Genomic DNA, 25,221 nt, shown 5'->3' on the forward strand with positions numbered 1-25,221 from the left:
ACTGCAAACTGCGACATCTCTGTGAGGCATATAGGTAAATTATACTATTTTAGTTTAAAGAGAAACTGAAGTAGAATAACTTTCCTCCAGGCTAAGGACATAGACTTCAGTATAGCAGTGAATATGCAAGAGTATCCAGTTCTCTATCCCAAGAGTGAGTCCTTTAAACCAGATAAGAAAATCAGGAGAAGGAATGTTGTTGGTACAGAACATGGTGTCTCACCATCTTTCCCTCTTTCCCTTTCTCTGGGATTCATTAAGAGCTATTCTGCAAGATTGATGGATTGGGTTTTTTCCCAGACTCTCAGCTACTTCCCTTATCTATCCCCCTCCCCGCCCCCTTTTTTGCATATAACAGCATTTTTATCAGTGTTAGTTTTCTTTTCTTATGTAAGCATGTGTGAGGCATAATGGGTGGCATAAGAGCTGAGCTCTCCACCAAGTAAGAGCTTTTACTCATGCAAAGGCTGCCATAGCAGCGGGTGGAAAAAAAAGTCCAGGGAAGAAAGACTATTGTTTGTCCTGAATGACTGAAGTATGTCAGGGAGTGAGTGTTATCTCCAGTCCCTCTCAGTGCAGTGAGTTGGCAGTCTGAACCATCAATTGCATGCGTCTGAGTGGAATCCCCTTACTGTCTCTAATGCCTGCGTAGGACTCGCATTAGCGTATCCCAGTCCAAGGGTATTTATTTTGTTTATGTGCCACTCATGCTCAATTAGCAGTAGTCTATGACGTGCCAGCTTACAGCTTTGGATGACTGAAAGTGGGATGACGCAGACACATGGAAAGATCCTTCTTTTCCTTGCTTAAAACTGCTTGAAGCAGTAGGCACGGGGTGCCCTCCACAAGCTCCAGATGAGCCCTGGTGTGTTGTGGCAGTAAGTGTCACTCGAAAAACTTTGAGAACATGCTCTAGGTCAGTTCTATCGGAAGCCAGCCATGATGGTTGGCTGCCAAGGTTACACCAGGTTGACTGTAATATCTAGGTGACGTCCCATTTCCCAGCCATCCTTGTGATAAGCAAATTTCCAAGTGCCTGGAGGCATTGCACATGAAGTAACTGAAGGATAGGTCTCTGATGCATCCATAGGTGTAGTTCGTAAATAAATCTGATTTCAAAAGCACATAGTATTTAAAAGTATTACCAGTTGTCATTATGTTGTTATGATTCTTAAAGTACTTTGGTGTTTTCTTAAGCTACCATCTTCTGGAACTGGGTACTAAACAAGAGAATCCCGGGTTCTTTTTAAAAGCACAGGAAGTTTCTCATACTCCTGCAGAAACCCTGTAAAGTCTTGAACGGCTCTGAAACTAGAAAACAAACAAGAAGCACCTTAAATTTGGAAAAATAACTGAAGTGTCTTAAATTTTTGCAGACCTATTTCAGATTTTCTGTATGATGTACTGTTAATATTGGCTAATGTCAGTGGACTGTGGCTCTGTTGTACTTTTCTGCATGATGCTTACTTGGACAGAAATAAATTCATTTTAGGAAATAGTTTACCAATTTGGGCCACTAAAGATAGGATCCCAAGGCATAATTAGATGCCTGTATTTAAATGCTCTGATTTCCAGAGGTGCTGACCCCTATCAGTTTCTGCTAAACAGAATTGTGAGTAATATCTGTGTTGAAAAACATAGTTTTTAGGTGTGTACTAGCTTGCTGATTGTGACTTCTAACTTTAGACAGAGGTATGCTTTGATACACTTGTATGAGCCAAAGATCTTTTTAAAATTTCCAGATAGCAGAGTGATGGCGTTTTTTAAATTTGTTTAATCATTTGCTCTTTCTTTTTTTTTAACGAATAATCCCCTCTTCCTTTTCTGTCAATCAAGATTAAAGCAAAAATTAATAGATTTTAAGTTCTCTGGGAGAAGATTTATCTTCTTCCAGTGTTTGGTACCTAGCTTAAGTCCCTGATTCTGGGTCTGACAGCTGTTCTGTGATAGGCAATAAATAAATGAAGAATGCCAATAATAAAGATGTAGCAACCACTTTCTGCTAGACATCATTAAATGTAGATTAGTCAAATGTGGAAGGTTACTTATAATGAAACTGATACGCAAAAGTATATTTTCACTTCTGTAATCATGATTTTGCAAGCATCTCTAGTATGTTGCTTTTGTGTGTCTGAGTATCTGAATTTAGACGTGGAAAAAGTTTCAATTCATGTGCTACTGTTTCAGTTTTAAGTTTACCACAGATGGCATTTTTTGCAGGATTTGCTGATACAAATAAAAGTTTGGAAAAGGTCATTCATTGGGTATTTCTTTCGCACTGTAAACTACATGAATGCCTTTTCTCCAGGAAGCTTTTTTATGTATCAAAGCTAAGAAGATTTAGGTTTCATTTAGTTTGACCATGTTAACTATGAAACTACTTCTTAAGTATAAACTATCTTATAGTTGTCCAACTTGTATACCAGGCTGTGCAAATGCTCACAGATTAGAGGTGAAATCTACTTACAGACAGTTAGTAGTGCTGGTTACTATTAAAAAACCCTGACATTTCTGAGTGATTTGAAGATGCCCAAAGCATCAATGTTACCAAGCAACTAACTTCCAAAGACTACACTAACATAACACTTGGTGCAAATGTTAGTGGGATTTTGGTTTATGTTTATGGTCTTGTACTTGTCACCCATTACCTGTGCTCAAACAATAATCTTAATGATACTTTGTTTAAAAAAAAAAGATTACCTACCTGTAAGTGTTTAGTGTAAAGTAAAATTACACTTGAAGGAAACAAAGACAACTTCAAATCTGTTTAGTTACTTTTTTTTTTATTCCCTCCTGAAGTACCCTGCCAACTTGAGCTGTTTTATAATCACATTTTCCTGCTGCTACAAAGTATTTTTCCTTTCCTCCCTTACAGTACTAAAAGGCTCACACAGGCAACCGGGAGCTGACCAATGTAGTATCCAGGGAAAGAGTGAGGCTAAACTAATTACTTAGTTCAAATAATGGACTATGTATAAAATCCCTAACATGCTTCAAACAGAAGTGCTCTTTCACCTCTGCTGGGTTTTCCCGGGGCAGGGGAGGAATGCACTGCCTGCATTCCTGCGTGACCCTTGCTGGGACGAGATGAGTGGGGCCAGAAGGTGCCTCTTGGCAGCTCTTCACAGGCACTAGCTGTGGATGGAGAAGGAGCAGCGTGTTCCTGCAGGCTGACAGCAGCTCTCTGGGTTTCCCCATGTCCAGAATATATGGAGCTGACAACAGACTCTGACTCCTCACTTGGTCCATTCATCTGTTTTATCTTTGCCTTATTCTATGGAAAAAGCTTAAGTGCTGTGGTGGTCGGTAATTTTGGAGGAGCCTAGACAGGCTGAGTCTAGAACTAGTAAACATCGATCATGCCACTGACTCAGTCTTTTATTAGCAGACTAGTTTTTAGCATTGTCTTTTGAATTCTTGCTGCCAACTTTAGGGACGGGTTCGTACCGTGGTTAGGAGCTTGTCGTCAGAAATTAGATTTCATACGTAGGAACATAATTTTTTGCAGTACTTTTTCCAATCGTGGAAGTTCAGCTAGAGTAAAATTGTATCCTCTTCTTCATAGCCACCGATTAGAGTGACCTGTTTCCAATTAAGGGGCAGGATAATGTTGTCATATCCATTTAAGAGGATTTAAACATCTGTCATTCTCTTGAGTTTCAGCATTTATTGCACATGAAAAATATGTGCTGGAAATGTAACAGTAGAAAAGAAATTTGTTATTGTCATGACTAAATTGTTGCAGATCAGGCAGCATCTCGGTTTTGCTTCTCGGATTTAAAAGCATGGATATCCAGATGAAAAGCTTGATGGAGTTTGTTGTGTGACAGTCTTCTTGTATAATATCTGGCAATGTCGTTGCACTTGACTGGCTGACATGATAGTTTAATTGGTTCTTATGCTCCCAGATCTTCCTAGGAAAATCCAAGGGTTGGGTAGCTCTTTAGAGTGCTGCTTCTGATGAAGATTACAATTAAGGAGCAGCTGTTAGCAAGAAAATGCTTGTTGAGTGCAGCATCAGGAAATTTTTTATTCGTCAAGGATTTTGGTTAGTACAGTGGTAAAGGGATACTAATAAAGTGGTGAGCATGAATTTGAGTTAATGCATATTTGTGTGGGTTCCCCAATTTTGTTGTGCTTCATAACAAGAGAAAAGGAAGAGGACTATGGAGATAAGGAAGGACTACCTTCACAGGCACACTCCTCCCCTTCCACGCACTGAAGCTAGCCCAAAAGGATTTAAAAACCTCTGGGCAGGAGTGCAGTTCCCTGTGCACAACCTTACTTGCTCCCATGTAAGACTTCTGGAAAACAGCAGACTTCCTCTTGGGTAACCACAGTGATGAGTGCGGGGGTGTGTGTGTGTATGTATATTATTATTTTTCATATATATAAAACAAGGAGATAGCACTTTGCTGGCTATACTGTGCAAGGACTTGCTGCAGTGAGCTAACAGGTGAAAGTTGCTCTCGTGCAGACAGCTTGCACCAACCCCTCCTTACCATTTATGAACACTTCCATCTTCTCAGAAATGAGTGGATGGAGTAGTGGTGCCAGTTTGGCATTGGCTGCATCTCTTCTGTGCAAACGTGTGCTGCTTCCATAGGAACTGTCGGGTTGATTTCAAATGAGAAGAATCGTGAAATGTCCCCTTCTTCTGCAGGGATAGTAAGTGGGGCCGTTGGTGGCACGACAGAGCTGGAGGTCTGTTGTTGAGAAAGAAGGAAATGTGGTGGGTGAGGCTCAAGGTGTCCGAGTTGTGAGCAGCCCCTTCTCCTTGTGTGGCTATGCAGGGGCAAGTGTTCGCCTCCCTGGGCCATGACGAGCAGGCATTTGTGACTTGGAAACATCTTAACTGGGTGGTGGGGTGAGCCCCTTCCAGTGGTCGGGGCACTTCTCAAATGGAGGGACACCAGACAGGCTATCCCATTCCACGCCAGTGGGAAGGAGCCTAGAGTTGCCACATCATGGTCGATACAAATAACACTGGCATTTCAAGGCTCCAAAACCTGTCAGATCAGTCTGTATGTTAAATTTTAGAAAAAACTGATTGGTTTCTGCATCTTCCAATCAATGCTTCTTAAAAAGTCTGTGATGTGAGAGCTACATAAGAGGAATAGTGCCTCTCTGAGGGTTGCTATGATTTAATACTTGTCAGCTTTTTAGCTGCTTCTAGGATTGCATAGCTTTCCAGTCACAAAAAACTTGATAATTTTTTTTCCATAAATATAGGCAAATGGTCCATACCAGCACACAAACAGTCCTTTCTGTAGCCTTTTTAATTATAGGAAAAATGACAGTACAAAAGATTCTTTCCTCTTAGTGTAATGGCACAGAATAATATAGACAAAAAGTTACTGAGTAAATAACTAGGACTTGATGTGGGAAAATAACTTTACTTTCAACCACTGTAACAGAGGATTTGAAAATTATGAAGCTCTTCCAGCAGTTGAATTAAAGTTAAAATGCAAACATCAATATGGCTTTTTGTGGCATTTACAAAAAATACTGTGTTTTTTTTTTCCCCAAGGTTTTAATGTGAAAAGGCTTCATGGACATGAGTACTTCATAACTTTTTGCTTAATAATAAAGGTGAAATTAATGGCTACTGAAAGGCATGATAAGTATCTAAATATTTGTGGCTCCTTGAGCCGAGAGCTCTTGCATTGTGTTCATAATAGCATGCTGCTGTAGTCAAGGTTAGACTGTAAGGTGTGAAACATTTTGGAGAGCAGTGGCCATTGGTTTTTTTTTTTCTCCTTTTTTTTTTTTCTTCTCTGAAATACATTTTGTGTTGTCTAAAGTTTTGGTACAATGAATGTGGCATTTGCTGAAACGTCAATTCAGCCTCTGCCTCATAAAGAAACTGCACTAAGAAACTGTTCTGTTTCGGTTACGTTAGTAGGGGTTTTGGCATCATCTGCCAAAACTTCCCATGTTTTAGGAGACTTACCATAGATAGAATTAAGTGTATTATGGATGGATATGTCCTGTACTCATTTATTTTTTTTAAATAGAGCGTATGTCATTAGAAATTGATCCCAGATGTAGTTAATCTGCAGCCCATCCGCTGTGTGGCTGCAAATCTGAATTTGCAAGGCAAGGTAAGGCATGACAGAAAGTGATGCTACTCATCCTGCTTTGAAACTGTGTAAGCAGGCCAGTGGCCAGCACCTGCCTGTTGAGCGGGGGTTCAGCTGCAGCTTCCCTGTGGCTGCCCTGATATGTGCCTGGTACACTGCTCTGCTAGGGCAAGTTCTGCCTGTCGTTGGCTCTGCTTACCTGCTACGGGTGTGGAGATGGAGCTGCACAGGCAATAGTATCATCTGCCCTAAATCACAAGCAACACTGGGTCAAGCTGGTGTGCGGGGCCTGTTTATGAGATTAGCTACAAATATAATTTAAACACTTTGCTATGTCTATTAATTAGGTGGTAACCCACTAATATATAATCAGTTAATGAATTTGAGCTGACTAAGTACTTCTATAAGATCCCTCAGCAAGACAATGTTTAGCTAAACCCTCTGCTCATAATTGCTATGGGAAAGGCTGCTGGTTTATGCATTTTTGCTGTTGGTTATGTTTGGGGAGGGAAAGCAAAGAGGGCAAAGGAAAGCTGATCTGGAAGCAGACCTTCCAGTTAAATTTGACTGATTTTGGTCTTTATTATAGATCAGAATTATCAGGGTTGCAATTAAAATACATGTAGTTTTGCATAGTAAGAGTTCATTTTTCTTGGTCAAGGATAGTTTCTAATTTGTACAAAAAGTACAGAAGTAGCTTACAGATCTATTTAAAATGGTTCAAAATATAAAGCATGTTACAGCAGTATCTGAGTTAGCTTCTCACCTGTGAAACAATACAGATCTTTAAGGTCCCTTTTTCATCTATTTGTACTGCAAGTTACATTTAAAAAAAAATTGCCTGCACTGTGCTACAGTGATAAACAATGACACTCACGTCACTGTTGACAGGTCAGAAGTATTTCTGTTTCACAGTTTGGGGAACTGAGGTGGAGTGGTTAAGATGTGTTTGTGGCGAACTGGAAACATACTTCTGAGCATCTTGCTGATGCTTTCATGTGTTCAGCCGTGCTGTCCAGTTAGTGTCTGCACGGCACAGCTCGGTGACAGGACCCCCTGCACTCCCCACTGCATACAATCACGTGTAAGTTAGGTTTTCAGCTGGAAAGATCACTCATTAGCAGATTTCCTGAATGTCAGAATGCAATCCACTCTCATCAACACTAGACTTTGGCAAAGTGTTAATCAGACAGCAATTACTTTACTGTGCAATAGTCCAGGCTGGTTTTCAAGCTCCGCCATCATTGTTCCTCACTAATTTAATGTGTGTTAATGGTAGCTTTCACTTGCCTCTGTTCATAAGCACCATATACTAACCAGTGGTATTTTCTTTTTGCCTGAAGTTTTGTCGTTTTGAAGAAATTTAGAAACAGGTTTTCCAAAGTCATATAAAGCAATCAAAACAAGTCAGTGTTCATTTCATTCTGGAATAAACAGCTGGACCTTACAGGAAATGTCTATGGTTAACTGCAACCTTGTAACCATTCCACTTACATGAGTGATATTCCCCAGGTACATAAAGCCAGGAGTATTGTTTGATGGATATGATGATGTGTGGTTTTTAATTGAAGTAGTTTAAATGATTGAAAGGACCTGTTCAAGCAGGTGTTAACATATTTAAACCAGGGCCGTCTGATCTTCTCGTGGCTAAGGTTGACTCTGAAGCCTTAATGCAATAATTTTACCCAGAATTACAGACAACCTCATGCTGCCAGCTGAGATAGTTACATTTTCCTAAACCTTATTTTTGTGATTCAGAATGAACAGTTGTAACAAAGATGTCTCTTCTAATGGCCAAGAGCGAAATGACTAACAATATATTTTAAGTACCATAAATCAAATTTTAAGAGGAGAACTGCCAAGTGGATAGGCAGAATTTTATCATAAAATACCCTTCTCTTGCTGTATATTGATTCCTTTCAATAGATTCAGGATGGCAGCACTGCACCATTCGGTACTGAAAAGTTATTTTAGCTGCAGAGAGTAGAAATGAAGGTGTCAAATATTTTTTCTTACCCTTTCTAAAGGTGTATATTATGCACTGTGGAATGTAAACTGAAAGGTACCTTACCCTGAACATTTCTATTATGTGGAAACAATGATTTTCATAATACATCAGCCACACATTGGAGCTTCAAAGAGTGATCTAAATGAAGAGTAATTTTTGCAAAGTGGGAATAAGATTCACGGTACACACTGACACAGGGAAGTTGTTAGTTTTCAGAGCTGATCTGAATAAAAAAAGGATAAACACCCAAGGTGACATTTTGGCTGTGCTCTTTAGCGTTGTTTCTACAAAATTCATCCCTGGGACACTGAAAAAGTAGTGCAACTCTAGCAGGAAAGAATGGTGAGCAGAAGGCACAATAGGGATTAGTGTAAGAACAAAAGAAATAGCAAGATAGTGCTGTTTCGTTAATAGAGCAAGAAAGAATTTGAAGAGCAGAAACAACTGAAAAGTAGGCTGCCAAGTAGATGTTGTGGACTTGAGCATCTTTGAGCGTATTGTAATGAAAAATGGGCAAGATGGACTAGAAAATAAACTTTTTATGCACACAATCTTTTGAGCAATTAACATATTTTCTGTGTTTGAAATTTGCCAAACTTTACTGGGGCCGTGATAAGTAATGACAAATACAAGGAATGGTTGAATTTTAATTTTTTTTTTTTAAGATTTGATAACTTTTGCTTTTGAGAAAAAAGAGTTGCTTTACTGTGTGCATCTTTAAATTATTTTGAAGGATAATGGCTGGGCTGAGCTTTGCTACTGCTGAGTTTGCAGGTGGTTGGAGCTCTTGAGTGTGTCAGGAGTATTGTGAATCTTTGGCTATTGTTGGTAAGCTTTATTGCCACAAGCATGTCATTGGTGACTTAGTTACCTATTGCACGGTGAGTAAGCTCTGGAACATTACAAGTAATGTGTGGGTAGTGTGGGAATTACCATACGTTTGGTTTTGGCCATGTATTCCCTGTGCGCAAAAGGACCTCCGCTACAACGACACATGAAACAAAATGTTTTCAGTTTAGTAGCTGGAATGAATGAAACAAGCTATAAAATACTGGAATTACATTTGAAAGTTAATGATGAGCATGTTTGTAAGGATGTTTTTTACTGTGCTCTTGTTATGTGATTTAAAATGCTGACCTCTGATGCTCAATAGCAGCGTCTCAGAATCAGGGGTACTTGAGACCTTGAAAAATGCAGTATTTATTTTGCTTTCTAAACGTGGTTCCCTGGGATTCTCCCTTCTTAGCCTTAGCTTACCTATGTTCAGCTTTTGCTGCCACAGAAAACTAGAGTTAAAAGGTCGTCTTCAGCCGAACCCAGATGCATTATCTGCACGCTGTGAAATGTGTCTTGCAGCAGCCCTTGTGTGCAGTGCTGCAAGGAGCATGCTCGGACTCCGCAGCATCTCAGTTCTCTGCTGCATGCTGATCACCTTGGCGGCAGCTGCTGGCTCCTGCCGCTGCTGCTGTGAATGCACGCTGTGCTGATGCAGGCACCATAATAGGAAGCACCTAGGCCTGTCAAAAACGAACAGGTCTGGGGGGAAAAAAGCGCAAGCCTGACATATGGTGTGGCCATAGCAACAAGCAGAGATGAGGGTGCCATTTTGGAGTAAATGCAAGCTAGCGTGGCTCAACAAGAAGCAAGTACCTTTGGATTTACAAAGCAGTTCTCTATATGCACGTCAGAGGTGTTCTGAAACACACTACTTGCAGGAAGACAGATTCCAAAAAACAAAATCTGACATTAAGTATGTAAGGGTGTCTTTAAATGAAGTTATTTTTCACTTGCAATGGAAACTTTAGCCAGAAAATTTATAAGCATGTTTACTGCAGAGAAGCACTAATATGATTAATTATTTGACAAATCATAGAGTATCTCTTTGGATACATAAACTTTTAAAGCCCAGAGCTCAGATCTCTTACTAAAATGAATGTGTTTTTCTTGTACTATGAAGCATGGCCAAAGTTTTGTATGTCTCAATACTGGACCCAGGTAAGATTGCATTTCATAATTTGGTAATTAGTTGCTTTTTCCTCTTTTCTTAGCATAAGTGAAAACAAATATGTACTTTTTCCAGCTGGGAGAGATTTTTTTGCAGCTCTTTTTGGTTGTTGCTGAAAAGGTTTCAGAGGCTTTATTATGGGAGAGCTCTTAAAGCTCGTAACTGTGAAGATGATGCAGTTGGTCGAATGATAGTCAGAGCTTGGTATTTCTAGCACAGCATTCAGCACATCCCTGCTTATAGAACTTGATTTTTAAAATGGAATGACTAAATTTTAAATACAAGAAGATAAAGTGATCTGGAAATCTTCTGCAGAAACAAATCTTGGCATTTGGGGGCTAAAACTTAAGTAATGATTTTTTGGTGGTTAGGAATGTACATCTGTAACCTGATCTTTGTTTCACAGAGCTATGAAAGATATATTTGCTATAGGAATGATGTAACAATACAAAATAAAACTGTGTTCTTGGGATAAAGTAGAACTGCAGGAAGAAAAAAATTTAGTAACTGTGTTGTAGTGAATTTTTTACCTTTCCCGGTCAATACTATTCCTGTGCTTATGTGTCTTTTAGATTTTATAAATGTGGTGTAAATAACTGCATGATGATGTACGTAGGGGTTTTAGGTTTGTTCTGGCAATTATTGTCAGAGCTTGAAAAATGTCCCGGTCATAGAAGACTCAAGGTGCCTGAGTGACCTAAGTGGAGGATGAGAGGACAGGTGTTGGTCTTACACCTTGTTACACCCTGTCATTTGAATAGTGTGCCTAGGTATGAAACCATGCCTTAATTGCTCTTGAGGGAGGAGTCATCTGGGGTTTGTTTTTGTGTTCTTTTTTGGTTCCTTCCACAGTGTCTTGGCTGTTGTGAAATAGCACGATCTACACAGGTCTATCTGCTCCCCAATCTGTCTTCTCACCCCGCATCCTGCCTGGTGATGGTCTCTTACCTTCTCTGATGCACATAGCTTTGAACAGCGGAGTCATGCTGACCCACACTGCATCTGCTGGGTGGCTTGCTCATGGGCTTATGCATGGAAGCAGTGGAAGTGATAAGATCATTTTGATTTGTACCTTTTGACTATCAGGGACTTCAAGGAGTCTGTTTGCAGACTCGGATTAATAGCTTAGCTTTGCTTCATCGTCCTTTGTTTTTGGAAAATTTTCTGATCAAGACCTGGGACTTCATGTATTTATACTGTTCTTTTAATATGAAGTGTTTATACAGCAGTACACTGAACAATGGATAAGGTAAACGTTTGCTCTAGTCTGGAAAAATGTGTGTTGTGCTTTCAGTGGAATGGGCAATACTGGGAGTTTGTATCACCTAATGCGTGCTGAGAAAACAGTCTACAAATCGACAGCATGTTTGTTTTTTAAAAGCTAGGAATATGCCTTTTAAACATGTAGTGTTAAATTAAGCAGTAATTAATAGAATAGGCATATCAGTCTTAAGAAGTGGGTATGAACATTATCTTAATAACATCAATGAATATTAAAATGTTACATCCTAACTAATTTTTAATGGAATTTGCCTTAGACAAGACATAAACTCCCTAGTTAACTACACAGTCTGATACAGATGAACTGGACTTGTTACACCCTTTGAGTTTTATTCTCTAGTTTGGAGGCTGAGCAGAGGTACGGCATTGCGGGGGCTGGAAGGTGGTACTACTAGAGCATCACTCCTGTTGCCCAGAGCATTTGAACAGTTTGTTCGGATTCAACTCAAACTTGATGTAATGCCTGCTGGGGCTAATGAGAGTCTTTAAATTTACTTCATCAGGCTGTGGATGGAGCCCATAGCCAGTTTTATTTAGCATTGTTATCTCTATGGTAAAGTGTTAGTAGAATAATCTGTTAAGCAGGGACTTCGGAAGACTGGAGGAAGTTTAATTTGTTGCAGGCTGTGAGCCTTTTTAACACTTCTGTCCTTTTGACGGCAAAAATGGGCTGGTGCGTGTGTGTGGGACCCGCGTATATGGGTATGTGTGTCTATATTTTGTATTCTTATTGCAAGTTCATCAGAGAATATACCCCAATCTAATGATGTACTTTTTTTTTTTTTAAGTGGAACCTGATCAGTTTTCAGTGTGTGATGTAATTTTCAGGATTTTTAGTCTACCTTTGGTTTCTACCTTTGCATGAATGGCAGGGTTCATTACAGTTTAGTGTTCAGCAAAGAAAATAAGTGATCATGGGTTATCATTGATCAAACAGAGGTCTTGAATTGAAAATTATATTCTCTTTAGTGCTTTGCTATATTATAGAAATTCATAAGTGACCTAAATTATCAACATTAAAGCATATTAATCATTACTAATGTACATTTATTCATAGTTAAATACAAAATATTCACTGGTATAAAAACCCTGAATAAAAGCAGCATTCACAAAAGGTGATTACTGTATGTTGTTACAATAGATACTGGAAATAGAAAATGCTAAAATGCAGCTTGTATTTAGCAAAGGAAATACTGATTTAGCAGTAGAATTATTTTCCTTGCAAATATGAATTTATTGGTGTTCTGTCAAACTGAGATTGCTGAGGAGCAACCCACAGTAACATTGCTGAGGGTGAGTACATTGACATGGCAAGTAAACCTTAATATCTATCCATACTATTTATTCTTCTAGAAAAGTTAGCGTGAAAGTGTTTTCTACGTTTGAACAATGAGTTGTAAATAATGCAAAAATAGTGTTTTTTTTTTAAAAAAAGCAGATGTTTAGTAAAAGGGTGCCTTTCACCTGAAATCCAGGTCTACAAAGTTAATGAGAAATGCGTGTTTATATATTGTGTGACTTGATATCATCTCGGTGCTTTGTTTGGTCTTAGTTTTATTTTGTAACAAGAAATTAAATTCACCCAGGTGAGAGGGCTCCTACAAAATCCTCTCAGCTGCTGTGATGAGGCTGAATTGGAGACTAATAGGTGTAGGAGTTGTTCTTCAGCAGCTCCCTGTAGCTACCTTAAACAAAACTTAGTGCAAAACCAGCCATGTTTGGGAGGGCTCCTGAATGTAGGCCTTGGGTTCTGAGCTGGTGAGACCAGAACGAAGTCCAGCCTGGAGGGTACGTGAGCCACGTAGCACAAGAGTGGTTCTGGTTTAATGCCCCTGTCTCGCAACAGTCAGCAGCATGGGGTGGAAAGGAAGAAAATGTTCACAGGGTAGAGTGGCATTGCAAGCCTACACTCATGGCAAAACTAGGCATCCAGTTGCATTTCCTGACCCTCAGTCGTTGTTCCTGATGCTTTCACTTTCCATGAGCACCCCCTCCCGAGCAAGTCTGATCCTTTTTATGTTCCTTCCTGTCTATATTGAGTGGTGAGCTGCATGGAAACTCCACTAGCCAGAGATGAAGGATGCTAACAATCCATTTCTTCAGCTGCATCTCAGCTGTCGGTTGCTGCCCAGCTGAGACTTGTCTGTGACAGTGTGAGCACTTGCCTGTTCTGCTCCAGTGCAAGGTTAAACGGGGTTGCCAAACTGAAAGGCATCTGTCTGTGTTGGCATGGGGAGGCAGGGAGTGTTCTCTATCAGGTGTGGGTGCGTCACTCGTCCTTACCAGCACTTGGCCAACGCCTCCCCAGCGTGGCCTGGTCTGAACCTCCCAAGCCCTGGCCAAGTATGCAGACATCCACGGCTGGCAAATCCATGTCTATGCATGATCTGAATGCAGCAGCACCCCATGGTGCGCTGTCACCAAGAAGTCAGTGTCAAAGGGACACTCGGATCCATTGTGTAGGATAAGAAGCAAATTACTGGTATCAATAGTAAGGGAACATGAACATACCATGAGCTTCCTCATGCAATTATTGAGACTTCTTGTAAGAGGAGTTTAAATCACGCAGGTAGTAAGTATGCAATTCAGGAAACTACAGAGGTGCCTCTGGCCTGGTTTCGTTATCTTGTCCCTGTCTCTCTTGCATACCAGTAAGCCCAACCTCACAGTACACCTGACTGTGGGACTGGAAACCACTTGGGTTTTGTGCTTGTTTGCTTAATTTGACCTAGAGGCATTTGGGTGAACCACTCACTCAGACAAAGAAAGAAGCATTACAGTTTTGTGTTTCCCTGTATGCATGAGACAAGGGTGTAATGGATGAGACTGTTGTTTCTCATGTTCTGGATGGATCTATCTTTGCTTCTTCTGAATGTATGTAGATTTAGAGCATGTTTAGAGCATCTAAATAAATAATCAAATGACACGTATGAAGGACATACTGGAATTAATATTAGTTGGAGGATAACCTTTGAGTTTTTCCTTGAAAGAACAATAACACTATCACGTGCACTTTAGTTGGAACAGCCACAGTTTAACTGAACCAACAAACTTGCATGAAACAACTTGCAGTCTGCTTTCAAAGTGTTGGTATCTACTGTGGATGTTTATATAAGGCGTGTTTATATCTGAGCTGTACTGAGCTCACTGCAGTGTTAGTTTGCAGTCCACAAGTCTCTGCTTTTGTCTGCAATATCATTGCTTTGTTGCTTTTTTGTTGTTTGTTTTTTTTTTTAAAGGATCTTTTTTACCTTCTGTTTTTGTAAAATGAGCAATAGTATTTAGAAGGATAGGAAATAGTTTGGTTTATATTTGGCTTTATCATATATTAGAATTAGAAAAAAAAAGTCATGTTTAATTTTTGTTTTTTCACAAGAACTGTATGTTAAGCATGACTGTAGCTTAAAAAAAAAAAGATAATTAAAAGACTCATTTCTTTTAGAATGAAATGGCAACCATTCAACAGGATTTCTGATGAACTGTTAAAGCATGTGCTTGGCCAGGTCTAGAGTAGGAACACCTCATTAAAATAAGAATGTTGTATTACAGGAGAAGTAAGATTAATCCAGCAATAACAGAGAAGCTGTTTTTTGTCCTTATACAGCAAGCCAGTTTTCTGTGTGAAATAGGCAATATCCGTAAAGCTCAGTTTTTGCTGGTGTATCAGTCTTAACGTGAATGCACCATCGCAGCTCTGTGAGTGAAGTATCACTCCTCTTTGCACATTTGTTAGACATAGCTGTCTGCAGAAATGCATGATGTGGGTACAAACATCTTTTGTGGCTATGCTACAGTAGATATTTACGGGGTAGGTATTCACTTGCAGAGTGCATATACATATATATATTAAAAATATAAGTTATTAAGATGCTTCTGCATTTTATATTCCTTTTATTACAGACTATTTCTTAGCCCAAACTGACACTCATGTTAAGGGAAAAAACCCTTATAAAGGACAAAAGGAGGGAAACACTGCAAAAGTTTTTCTTCCTAGATATCTTTAAATTGTGTGTGAGTAACAGCCTGAGAGTTGCATGAGATCTGTGAGGTGATCAAGGAATAAGTGCAGTATTCCTTCCTGTAACTGGTGGCAAGCTGGAATTTTTTACTCTTATTTTTTACCTATTATGTCTGTCAGACATGACTGCCAGTGTTAACTAGGCAAATGATAATTAGATATGGACTAGGAAAAGGAAAAAAAAACTTTGTCAGATATGTACAAAGCCAAATCTTTTCCATTCAGTAAGAATGGAACTGTTAGAATTTCCTGAAAATATATGTTAGAAAAAAAAATCCTGTTTTTCTTTTCACGATACTTAAATGACAAAATACTTGTTTGCAGAGGAGCATTTTGTTATTAGAAGAAATCACCTTTAGTGTTTCTCTAGCATGAATTCTTTATGGTTTTAGCACAAGTTGTCTTGGGAAAGGCTTAAACTTCAATGAGTTTTTATCCCATAATATAAGTATCTTTCTAAAGTGTTACACTGATGTAGCTTGTAAATCTTACTTCTGGAAATAAGCTGTAGAAAAAGCACTTGCAGTGGGCATAGCTGGGATAACACGTACAAGTCACAGGAATTCCTGCGCTGCAGGGCACAGGCGGTTAGCTGGAGCTAAGAGCACATGTGTCTCTGTGGCACAAATATTTTTTTATTAACAGCAGCATTCCTTTGACATCGGTATTGCATAATTTTAGGTGCATTATTGAAGTGTTACGTCTTTGCAGTACCTCTCACACATTTACTCTTCTTTTTCTAAATGCCTTTGGACTGCCTCTGCACAGATGCACTGAAGTGGGCATAGCCACATGAAGGAGATGCACGTACTAGATCACGCTAGTCTTCTGAGTCAGATTAATTTTTCTTTGCTTTTTGTAAAGCATGTTAAAATGTCTGTAAAACAGGAGCTTACTGCTGAGGAGCATAGGAGCAGCCCTGAGACTTCCCTTAGAGCAAAACTTGCCTGTTTTTTGTATTGGTTGCCCTGACAAAGCATCCTTGGCTAGGGCTGCACTTCGGGAATTGGGGAGTGGATATCAATATGTTGTTTGGAAAATGTCCAGATCCAAAGCATGACAAAGAAGTGGCACCTCAGTGAAACACAGAAGTATGGTATAAGTTAATTGCGCAGCAGTATCTAAGGCTGAGATTTCCACCCGGCTTTCTTGCTGCACTTTGCTGGGAGGAGGTGGAGAGGCAGGGTGCATTTTTGTTTGTAGGTAAAGGGAAGGACTGAAGGTGATAGCAGTGCTTTGTCTGTTTGGTCATCATTGTTCCCAAGAGAGGAATGGATATGTGTAATGGAAAGAATTGAGGAGAAAGACCAGAAATGACAGTAGCAGATCCTCCCCAACAGCAGTCTCTAAGAAACAATGGACAAAAAAAAAAAATGTGACTGAGTTGCTATGCCACCTGTGGATGCAATTTTAAGGAAGAAGCCCTATCTTTTTCTTTTGTCCCACAGCTGATTTATTTTTCACTTGGGGTTGTTCTGGGTTTTTGTGTTTTGGGTGTGGGGTTTTTTATTATTATTTTATTTTGGGAATTGTTATGGTTATCCACTGGCCTCTACAAGTCACCATATATAGAGAGATATAGATATATATAGTTTACATAATACAAGCATTAAGGGAAGGGGAATAAATGTTGTTTCCCCTTTCATACATCTTGGTTCTGCTCTTCCAAGAGAGGACTCTTCCTAAAATGAGGTTGGAAGGCCAAAGAGTGGGTCTTCTGATGGAGTACAGAACTACTTGGTTCTGAGACTTGGTTACAGTAAAGCCTGAGCAGCTTGTGTAAGAGGTGTGTTGAGACAAATCCTGGAAGTGAAGTGATAATTAAATAATTTCTATTCTGTTTTCCACTTCTTCATCCACACTACAGTTTCTATAAAATACAAGAATTATTGTAAAGTAAACAAATTGCTGCTAGGGTATTGTAAGGCAACAAATCATTATAAAAGAGTCTAGGTTAGGGCCTTCTCTTGGTGGTATTTTGTGGCTTCTTCCAGAGCTGTTTTGAAATACTCATTTTTAGATTGTTCCCTGCAAAGTTGGTTGGACGAATAATAGCAGGAGAAGCATGCCATGAAATAGCTTGCATAAATACGACAGATTTTTGCATATCAAATAGATATGAAAAATATGAAATCTGAAATTTCGGTTTGCTCCAGGTTCCCTGAGCTCATGTTCAGTGCAAACTGAGCGCCCGCTTGATTTGTGTGGCAGCATCTTTTATAGATACAGAGAGAAACTTTGAGCAAAATGGTTTGGTGTCTTTTGAGAAATATGCTGATATGATGAATTAACTGAGTGGAGTAGGTATTTCCACTAACATTGCAATAATTTAAGCATAATTTTAAAAGATATTGCCTTAACACAGGATATTTATTTGATGCATATCCAGGCCAGAGGTACAACAACTCTGGTCTGTTGTTTCACGACTTCTTCTGTTGTGATGCAGGCATATTGTATTTTTGTATCAGTGTGCTGTGCATATGTATTGACACATGCATAAAAAGATGATGTGTATTGTGCTTTTATGATGTGATACATATACATATCTATATATCCAAGTAAAGGTGGTTTTTTTTTCAATTATATTTAGGGCAAAACTTGAAAAGCCTTCTGATCACATCGGGTACTGTTCACAATAGTAATTTCATGGACAAAACCACGGGATTTTGTTTGGCATTTCATTCTGTCACTTGGTAAGCACGGTAGAGAGAGAACCACCTGAGGTATTCATCACTGCTTTCTGCTAGGGCAACCACCTCCTCAAATCTGCTGTCATAACTGCAGCTGTCATCATACCCTGATGTGCTTTTGTCTGAGATAAATTAGATTTTACCAGTAGCTGTTCTGTAAAATCTCAGTTTTGTAAAATATATTTGTTGAAAGGAAACTCCATTTACTGCAGGGATTTGTTTAAGAAACCATTATGTGTGTACTGTACTCTATCATTATGTAGAATTCCTGCAAGAAAATTGTGGGTGAATATTGCATCTTAAAGATCGCCAGTGGTCCCCAAAACATGGGTTGAAATAGGGTGTAATTTTTGTTGCTTGTGCAATGCTCGGGAGTGTCTATTGAAAAACTGCAGTTGTAGAGAATACCTGTAAAGGCCCTGCTGTAGTATGGTTGAAAATTAGTGGACCACATCATGAGATTTCTGGTCTGAAAGAAATGCACTGCTATATATTCCTAGTTAATGCTTATATTATCGCTAGAGGGCAGTAAATACAAACACTGAATTATGTATTTTACCAGAAAGTCCTTTCTTCTTTTATTTTCTTTTTCTTTTTTTTATTAACAAAGAAGCCGAGCTCTTTAATAAACAAATCAGGTCTTGGGCTTTACTACGTATTTTCCTCTAAAATAGCTCAGAACATTGTCATCTCAATGTGTTCAGCAACATATTTGATGCATAAGAATGATATATTCCCAAATAAAAAATCTGTAAAATGATACAGTGTAGGCTATTCCATTGTGTTTAATGAATGTAATTCTGACAAGCAGGAAGCTGCCAAGAAAGCCTTTTTAAAGCAGTGTAATTATGCTACAGTTACGGTCCTTAAAGCTGAGACTCCTTCAGAAGAGTTAGGGATTTGTTCCAGTTACAGGATTGGTTCTCAGCCATGAGTGGAGTTCATCTCTTCTTGATATCAGTGTAAACACAACTTTGTCTCCACCCATGTTGCTGACTTAGTGTGTGTCAGCTGATGATTGCTGCAGCTGGAACAACTCTTTGTATTTGTAAAATAATTTTTTTAAAAAATATAAGTTCTACATTTTCTCTCCTTTTAGTCAGGGAGTCTTAAGTGGAACCCAGAGAAGTTTGGTAAGGCTGGATGATTTGGCATAGTTTCCTTGTCCGTAGTTGTCCTGCTTCTTCCTCCAGTTTTAGCTCTCTTTGAGTCCATCCACATGCCCTTGGTTGCTTGGTTTGCTCTTGGATGAAATAACCATTCTTTGCTGCTGTGGTCTCCCAGCACTGAGCAGACTTTCCATTTTGTGGGGATGCTTTCTGCTGGAGTGCATGCTGGCGTAAATGCTAGATGGAGTTGGCTAACACTGTGAAAACAGTCTTGTGTTTGTGACTGGTAGGAGCTGGATCTGAGATGGGTGGTTATTGCTGTTCTCTGGTGTGTGGAGGTCAGCCTAAAAATGTTTTTTGATGTTCTCAGACAGGCTTCTCATTTGGCTCATGAGATGTGTTCAGGCTGTCCCTGTTTGTAATGCATACAACCTTGCTGTGATACATTTAGCTGTCTTCCTCTTTACATTTTGGAGCTTACTAGACAGTGTGCACTACATCCAGCACACCTGTGTTCAGGATTGGTGCTCAGACATCTCTTTGTAGGTTCCTAGTGCAGCTTCATAGTCAATCCATGGGTTGCAGTTGAGAGTTAAAAAGCACTGTTCTCCTGTCCTCAAAGCTAAGCACGTTTCTGCTGAAGCTCCCATACTACCCATTACTGACCTGTGGAAGGAAAGACCAAGAGTGTAAGCCTCCTGTGGGACAGTTCAAGAGTACTACAACTGAATCAGCAATGTGGCCCCTCACTCTTCTTCCTGTCCTTTTCCTCAAGCCTGAAACATTGCCATCTTACTTTTCTGTTGACTAAACCTTCAGGAATCTTTGCTTACTAATGAACTGATGGACGAGAAAGGAACAAAAATACTTTATTTCAGAGGATTAAGGTTTCTCCCAGGCTGCTGAGGATGCATTTCTCTTCCTTTTCCTTTTAAATGCATAAAGTTGCTTTCAAGCAGAAAATGTTCATAGATGTATGAACAGCCTTCATGATACAAGTTAGTTAGAAAGTAGAATTTCTAGAAGGATCATCAGCAATATGTTGGTTAAGTTGTTGCAGACTCATGGGACCAAATGTATTACTGGATGTCCTGTGTGTCTCAGGTGGCTGATTTGCAGAGAACTCTAGAAGTATTGAACAATGAAGAAATTTAATACCATAAAATAGGCTAGGTCTTGCAGAGCCTTACTTAAAACTGTCCCATTAGATGAAGACAGCCTGTTGATGGTTGTTAGAAATGGGTCAATAATCAAGTTCCTAAACCATTTAATGTGTCCTCTCTCAACGTTGGCATTGCTGTTGCAGGATATTACACAGTACTAAATCAAATGCCCTACAACAATCCACAAATATTACATGTTCAAAGGCTTAAAATGATACTGACTGGCATTAACTACATTCCTATGTCAGTTCTTTATCAAGCAAATACCTATAATATATGTACTTCAACTTTTCCATTGTTTTACCCAAGGCTGATGTTTTGTGAAGTGGCCTAAAGTTGCCCAGCCACCTTGCTTGCAAATTTTGTGCCAATTAAAATTAATATTTTAATGTCCTTCAAAATTTTAATGTCCTTCAAAATTTACTAAAGCTGAACATTACCACTCCTGGGATCTCTGCCACCTCTTTTTATGATTCCTGTGGAGAAAGTTGTCCAGGCTTGTTGATAAAATAATGGCTAACGTTTTCTGTGGGTATTAAGGGACTTCCATAATCTTTCTGCCTTTCTGCTCATTAAAAACTTCCTTTTTTCCTGAATTATTTTGTTACTCAGTTACTGTCATTTCAAATTATAGCTTTCTCATTTCCATATTCTTTGCTTGATTGGAGTCATTGTAGACAAGTGTCATTATTCCCTTCTTTCCCCATGTTTTATCTTCACAGATATATGTGTGTATGAAAACAAATTTTTCCCTTTCATGTTGCTGGATTTCCACTTATCTCTAGCTTCTGTTTTTCTTATCTTGAATTACTCTAGGTAGTTAGTTGTGTGTGGCAGCTATTTGCTGTGCACTCATCTATCCACCATAACCTCCTCTAAAGCTAATTATTCACTCATTCCAACCAGGGAATTGAGGATGAAAATCAGCCAAAATGATTGCTGTAAATCAGCGCTGGTGTGAATTTCCCAGCTATAAATTTCGAAGATCATACTTTCACATGTAGCCGAAGTCAGAAGGCATGCTTTTTGAATTAGTGGAATTGTACTAGTACACAGGAATTGGTAGTTTTATGAGGTTAGGGTGTGAGTCTTGGGAAAAAAACACGCAAAAATTAATAAGCTGTCAATATCACGTGGAATTTCCTATTATCAGTACAGCTAATATGCAGCTAAAATAAATTTTTGTAACATATGTACATTGGAGGAAAATGGTTTTTTCATGCGTTTACATCAAAATTATCTAGCTAATTTGCTCTATACCATCCTTCATGGATGGTTCTGTCTTTTGTGTCTTATGGATGCGTCTTTGTCTCATACATTGGTGGGGAATAAAAATATTCAAGGAAGATTTTTTTTTAATACATGCTAAACAACTAGTGTAATTTACGTAGCGGTGATTTTAAATATGCCATATCTGAAACAAGTTATTTCCATGTGGGGACAGTTGTTAATAAGATTTAAGGAGGAACCAGCCTTAAAGTAACAAAGCAAGAGAAGTGATTTAAAAGCTTGGCTTTCCAATGTCTGTTTGTACTACCTATTGCAACCAAACTTTCATACCTTCTTCTTAAGTAGCCAGAAGCGTAATGGCTGTTACTTGACCATTTTCTAAGTCATGACTGAAATTGCCTTCTGAAGGGAAGCAGCATATTTTCAGTTCTCAGTGTTGGTGCAGGGTAGGTGGCAGCAGTGCTGTCTTGTGGGTAATCAAAATCAACACAGATGTAGACAAGCTTTATATTCAGTGTTACAAAGCTGAGCTGAAATCTTTTCCAGAAATATTTTTAGGCTATTTTGATGTTTTCCATGAGTCTCTAATAACCCAGGTCTATTTTAAAAATGTAATTGTTTTATATTCATCTAGATCCAGGACAGGTATAACTGCATATTATACAGAAAATGCATCAGGAGTGTGTTCATTCACATGTTCTTTATTACCTGTTGTAAGGAAAACAATATGCTTTCTGTTTGAAAATACGTAACTGCTGGATGACCTGTATCCAGGTGTCACATTTCTCTCCTGTAAGGAAGAAATTCATTAATATCATATTTTGCCCTGTTGATTTTTGCAGGTTCTACTCTTTCTCAAGCATTTAGTGTTGCTGACATTGCTGTTTAGCATCACCCAGAGAAGTAGAAACCACTTCAGCCAAAACCTCCCTTATGACTGTTGTCAGTCAGCATCTTCTAGTGAATCAGCAGTGTGGACTTAGGCTGCACGCTCTACCTCATTCAGCTTGTCCTTAGATATTTGCCCATTGTCATATTAGGAAATTCTCCCTTCTTTTGATACAGCAAAAACTCAGAAATTTGCCGCAGTAGTGCATATGCTTTGCACAGAGTGATGCAAGATAATGCATTCCTCCTTTTAACTTTTGGTCTCTGAATGGCAGATGGTCGGATATTTTATCTGATGCTCTGAGTCAGCTCACTGAGACACTCCACTTTAAAATAACCCCTTTTTTTTTTAGCTATGATGTATAGCTGTAATTGATTGTATTAATCTGCCAAGGCAGACAGAGCAAAAGTTGAACAAATACAGTGAGAAACTGAGGACTCTTTATTATCTTACTTCTGACTTCTCCATGGAAACTTAATGTTTACTGGGAATTGTAAGACACATGACTTGCTTTATCATAATAATAACTGCTTTTATCTCTTAAAATAAAAATGCAGTAGAAACTGGCAGACTGGCCCAATGGTCTATGTAGATAACTTTTTAATGTAGATGGCATAAAAGCCAAAAACATTTTGATTGTTACAGTACATCAGAGACCTGTCAGGAAACCTGATAGCTCTATTTTTGCTGTTTTTTTCTTCACAAAAACCTCAAAATATACTTCCCTTCCGTATGAAAAATTAAGACTGCTAGGCAATCCACGTGAATATACACAATACTAATTTTAACTGCTACTGCTGGGATGGCATGTTCATTGAAGAGAGCTGGTAAATGCTGCTGAAATGAGGAAACCTTAATCCAATTATTTTTGAATGGCATGTGAATGCTGCAGACGGGGATGCCGTTATCAAATGGTATTTGCTTAAAGAAAAAAAAAAAAGGAATACCCGATGCCCACGAGAGTCTCTGGCACTGGCCAATGGGAAAATACTGTACATCATGTCACCAGCCCCTTGGATTTATATCTTTTAGGGTGACATACTATTGGCTGCTAGTTAGGCTCTATGGGAGGGATTACTGGCACTGTTCGTGGCTTCCCCTTCAGGTCCTTATTTGGTAGCTGTTGATAGAGCAAGTCTTTCCAGCAGCTGAACATCTTGACATCCATTATTCATTAAGTCCTGGTGTTCAGGAAATATGCATATTCCTAGCTCTTCAGATATTTCTTCAGCTTGTACAATATGTCTCTTCAACATTGCCTCTGAATGCTTGGAGTTTTACAAATGGCATTTATACAATCGGAAGACCACGCGGTTGGATTTCATTTCAGTATGCCTCCTGTGCACACAGTTGCTGAGAACCTGAAGATCAGCAAAAAGAATTAGAGATAAAAGAAGGAATCTTTCTTCTTGGAAGTCTTTTGCAGTATCAGATAGCAAAGAACTGATTAGCTTAGATTGGTAGTATAGGAAAAAAAAATCAAAAATGCCTGAGGCAAACTACTTACTCTCAGTTTCTTGGGGCTACATAAAGGTAGGATTTTGTTTTACCTTTTAAGAACCTTGATTTGTGGTGTGTGATTGCATGATCACTGGAAAGCACGATTATTTGTGGATGATACAACTATGTGTAATATGAATATAAAGTAAAAAATGAGAAAAGCAAGCTTTTGTTCAGCAATGAGAATGAACTGCACAGCATACACTCTTTCTTAGGAACTGTGCTGGGACTTTTAAAATAATATAGCTTCAGTGGATAATCAGGCCAATTTTAAAGCCAAAAAAATTCAGAAGAGTTTTGTGTTCTTTTAAAAAAGGATTGCTACAAAACTGTATCTCTAGACGTTAAAAGATTTAAATAAAAAAAACCAAAACACAGCCTCAAAACTGAGGTAGCATACAATAGGAGAGAGCATGAGTAAGGGGGATGAGGATAATGGGCGAATACATGACTCATACTGGTTTTAACAGCTGAAGAAATGTGAAATTATCAACAGTCTGTTCCAGCAGCATTTTTTCGTAGCCTCTCTGTGTGACACAGCTTATTGATTAAACACTGGAAATTTGTCATCTTCTAATATTGTTCCACATTATTATTTAGAGCAGCTTTGAACTAGCTTGAAAATGCAATACTGCTAGAATATGAAATTAAATAAGCTTTTATCTGTTTTCCATAAAGTTTTGCACCAAGGTATTAAATCAATATGCCTGTTAACATACCGAACTGAAATTCACTTAATACAAATCACGTTTGGGCTTTGTTTTAGCCCTACTTACATATTTGTGCTTAAAAAAATGATGTTGCCTTTATAATTGTAACCAAGTGTGTAAAATCAAAACAAAAAAAAAAAAAAAACACAAAAAACCCATCACCTTGTGCTTGACATCCTATAACTGTTCCAAATCATCCTATTTTAAAGAAAGTTCTGATTTCTTTTGCACTAAATAACTCATGTTGAATTAAATTACTAAAAATAATACAAGCATTGTGTTCATGCATGACTGAATCTCGTATGCGTGCTTGTAGTAATATCTACTTTTATCGTAGGTTTTTTTTTTTAAGTAGAAATGTAAAACCCTGATTTGGTCATTGTGTCCAATTAGGTCATTGTGACCATTCTCTGCTAATGCAGAATTGTTAAAGTACGTTCTCAAGGATTTTGGTCCGTCATTTGTGAAGAAATTGGATCCCATTGTGCTAGCTAGGTGGATTCCTTTTCGTTCACCAAAAGATAAGATGAAATTA

The 25,221-nt window shown here is 38.7% G+C and overlaps 1 protein-coding gene across 5 annotated transcripts in view; it reads left to right on the plus strand.

Moving 5' to 3' along the window:
• PDE4D (phosphodiesterase 4D) overlaps positions 1-25,221 on the plus strand; it is a 613,857-nt gene that overhangs the window by 565,793 nt on the left and 22,843 nt on the right. Inside the window, exon 1 of one of the 5 annotated variants that reach the window (XM_075078150.1) lies at positions 21,268-24,009. The exons of the other annotated variants lie outside the window; for them this stretch is intronic. Within the exon in view, the coding sequence (XP_074934251.1) occupies positions 23,962-24,009 (48 nt within the window). The 5' untranslated portion in view covers positions 21,268-23,961. Of the gene's footprint in view, positions 1-21,267; positions 24,010-25,221 lie in introns of those variants that run through there. 5 annotated transcript variants of the gene reach the window in all.

The sequence above is a fragment of the Phalacrocorax aristotelis genome, chromosome Z (genome assembly GCF_949628215.1).
Source record: "Phalacrocorax aristotelis chromosome Z, bGulAri2.1, whole genome shotgun sequence".
NCBI classification, from domain to species: domain Eukaryota; kingdom Metazoa; phylum Chordata; class Aves; order Suliformes; family Phalacrocoracidae; genus Phalacrocorax; species Phalacrocorax aristotelis.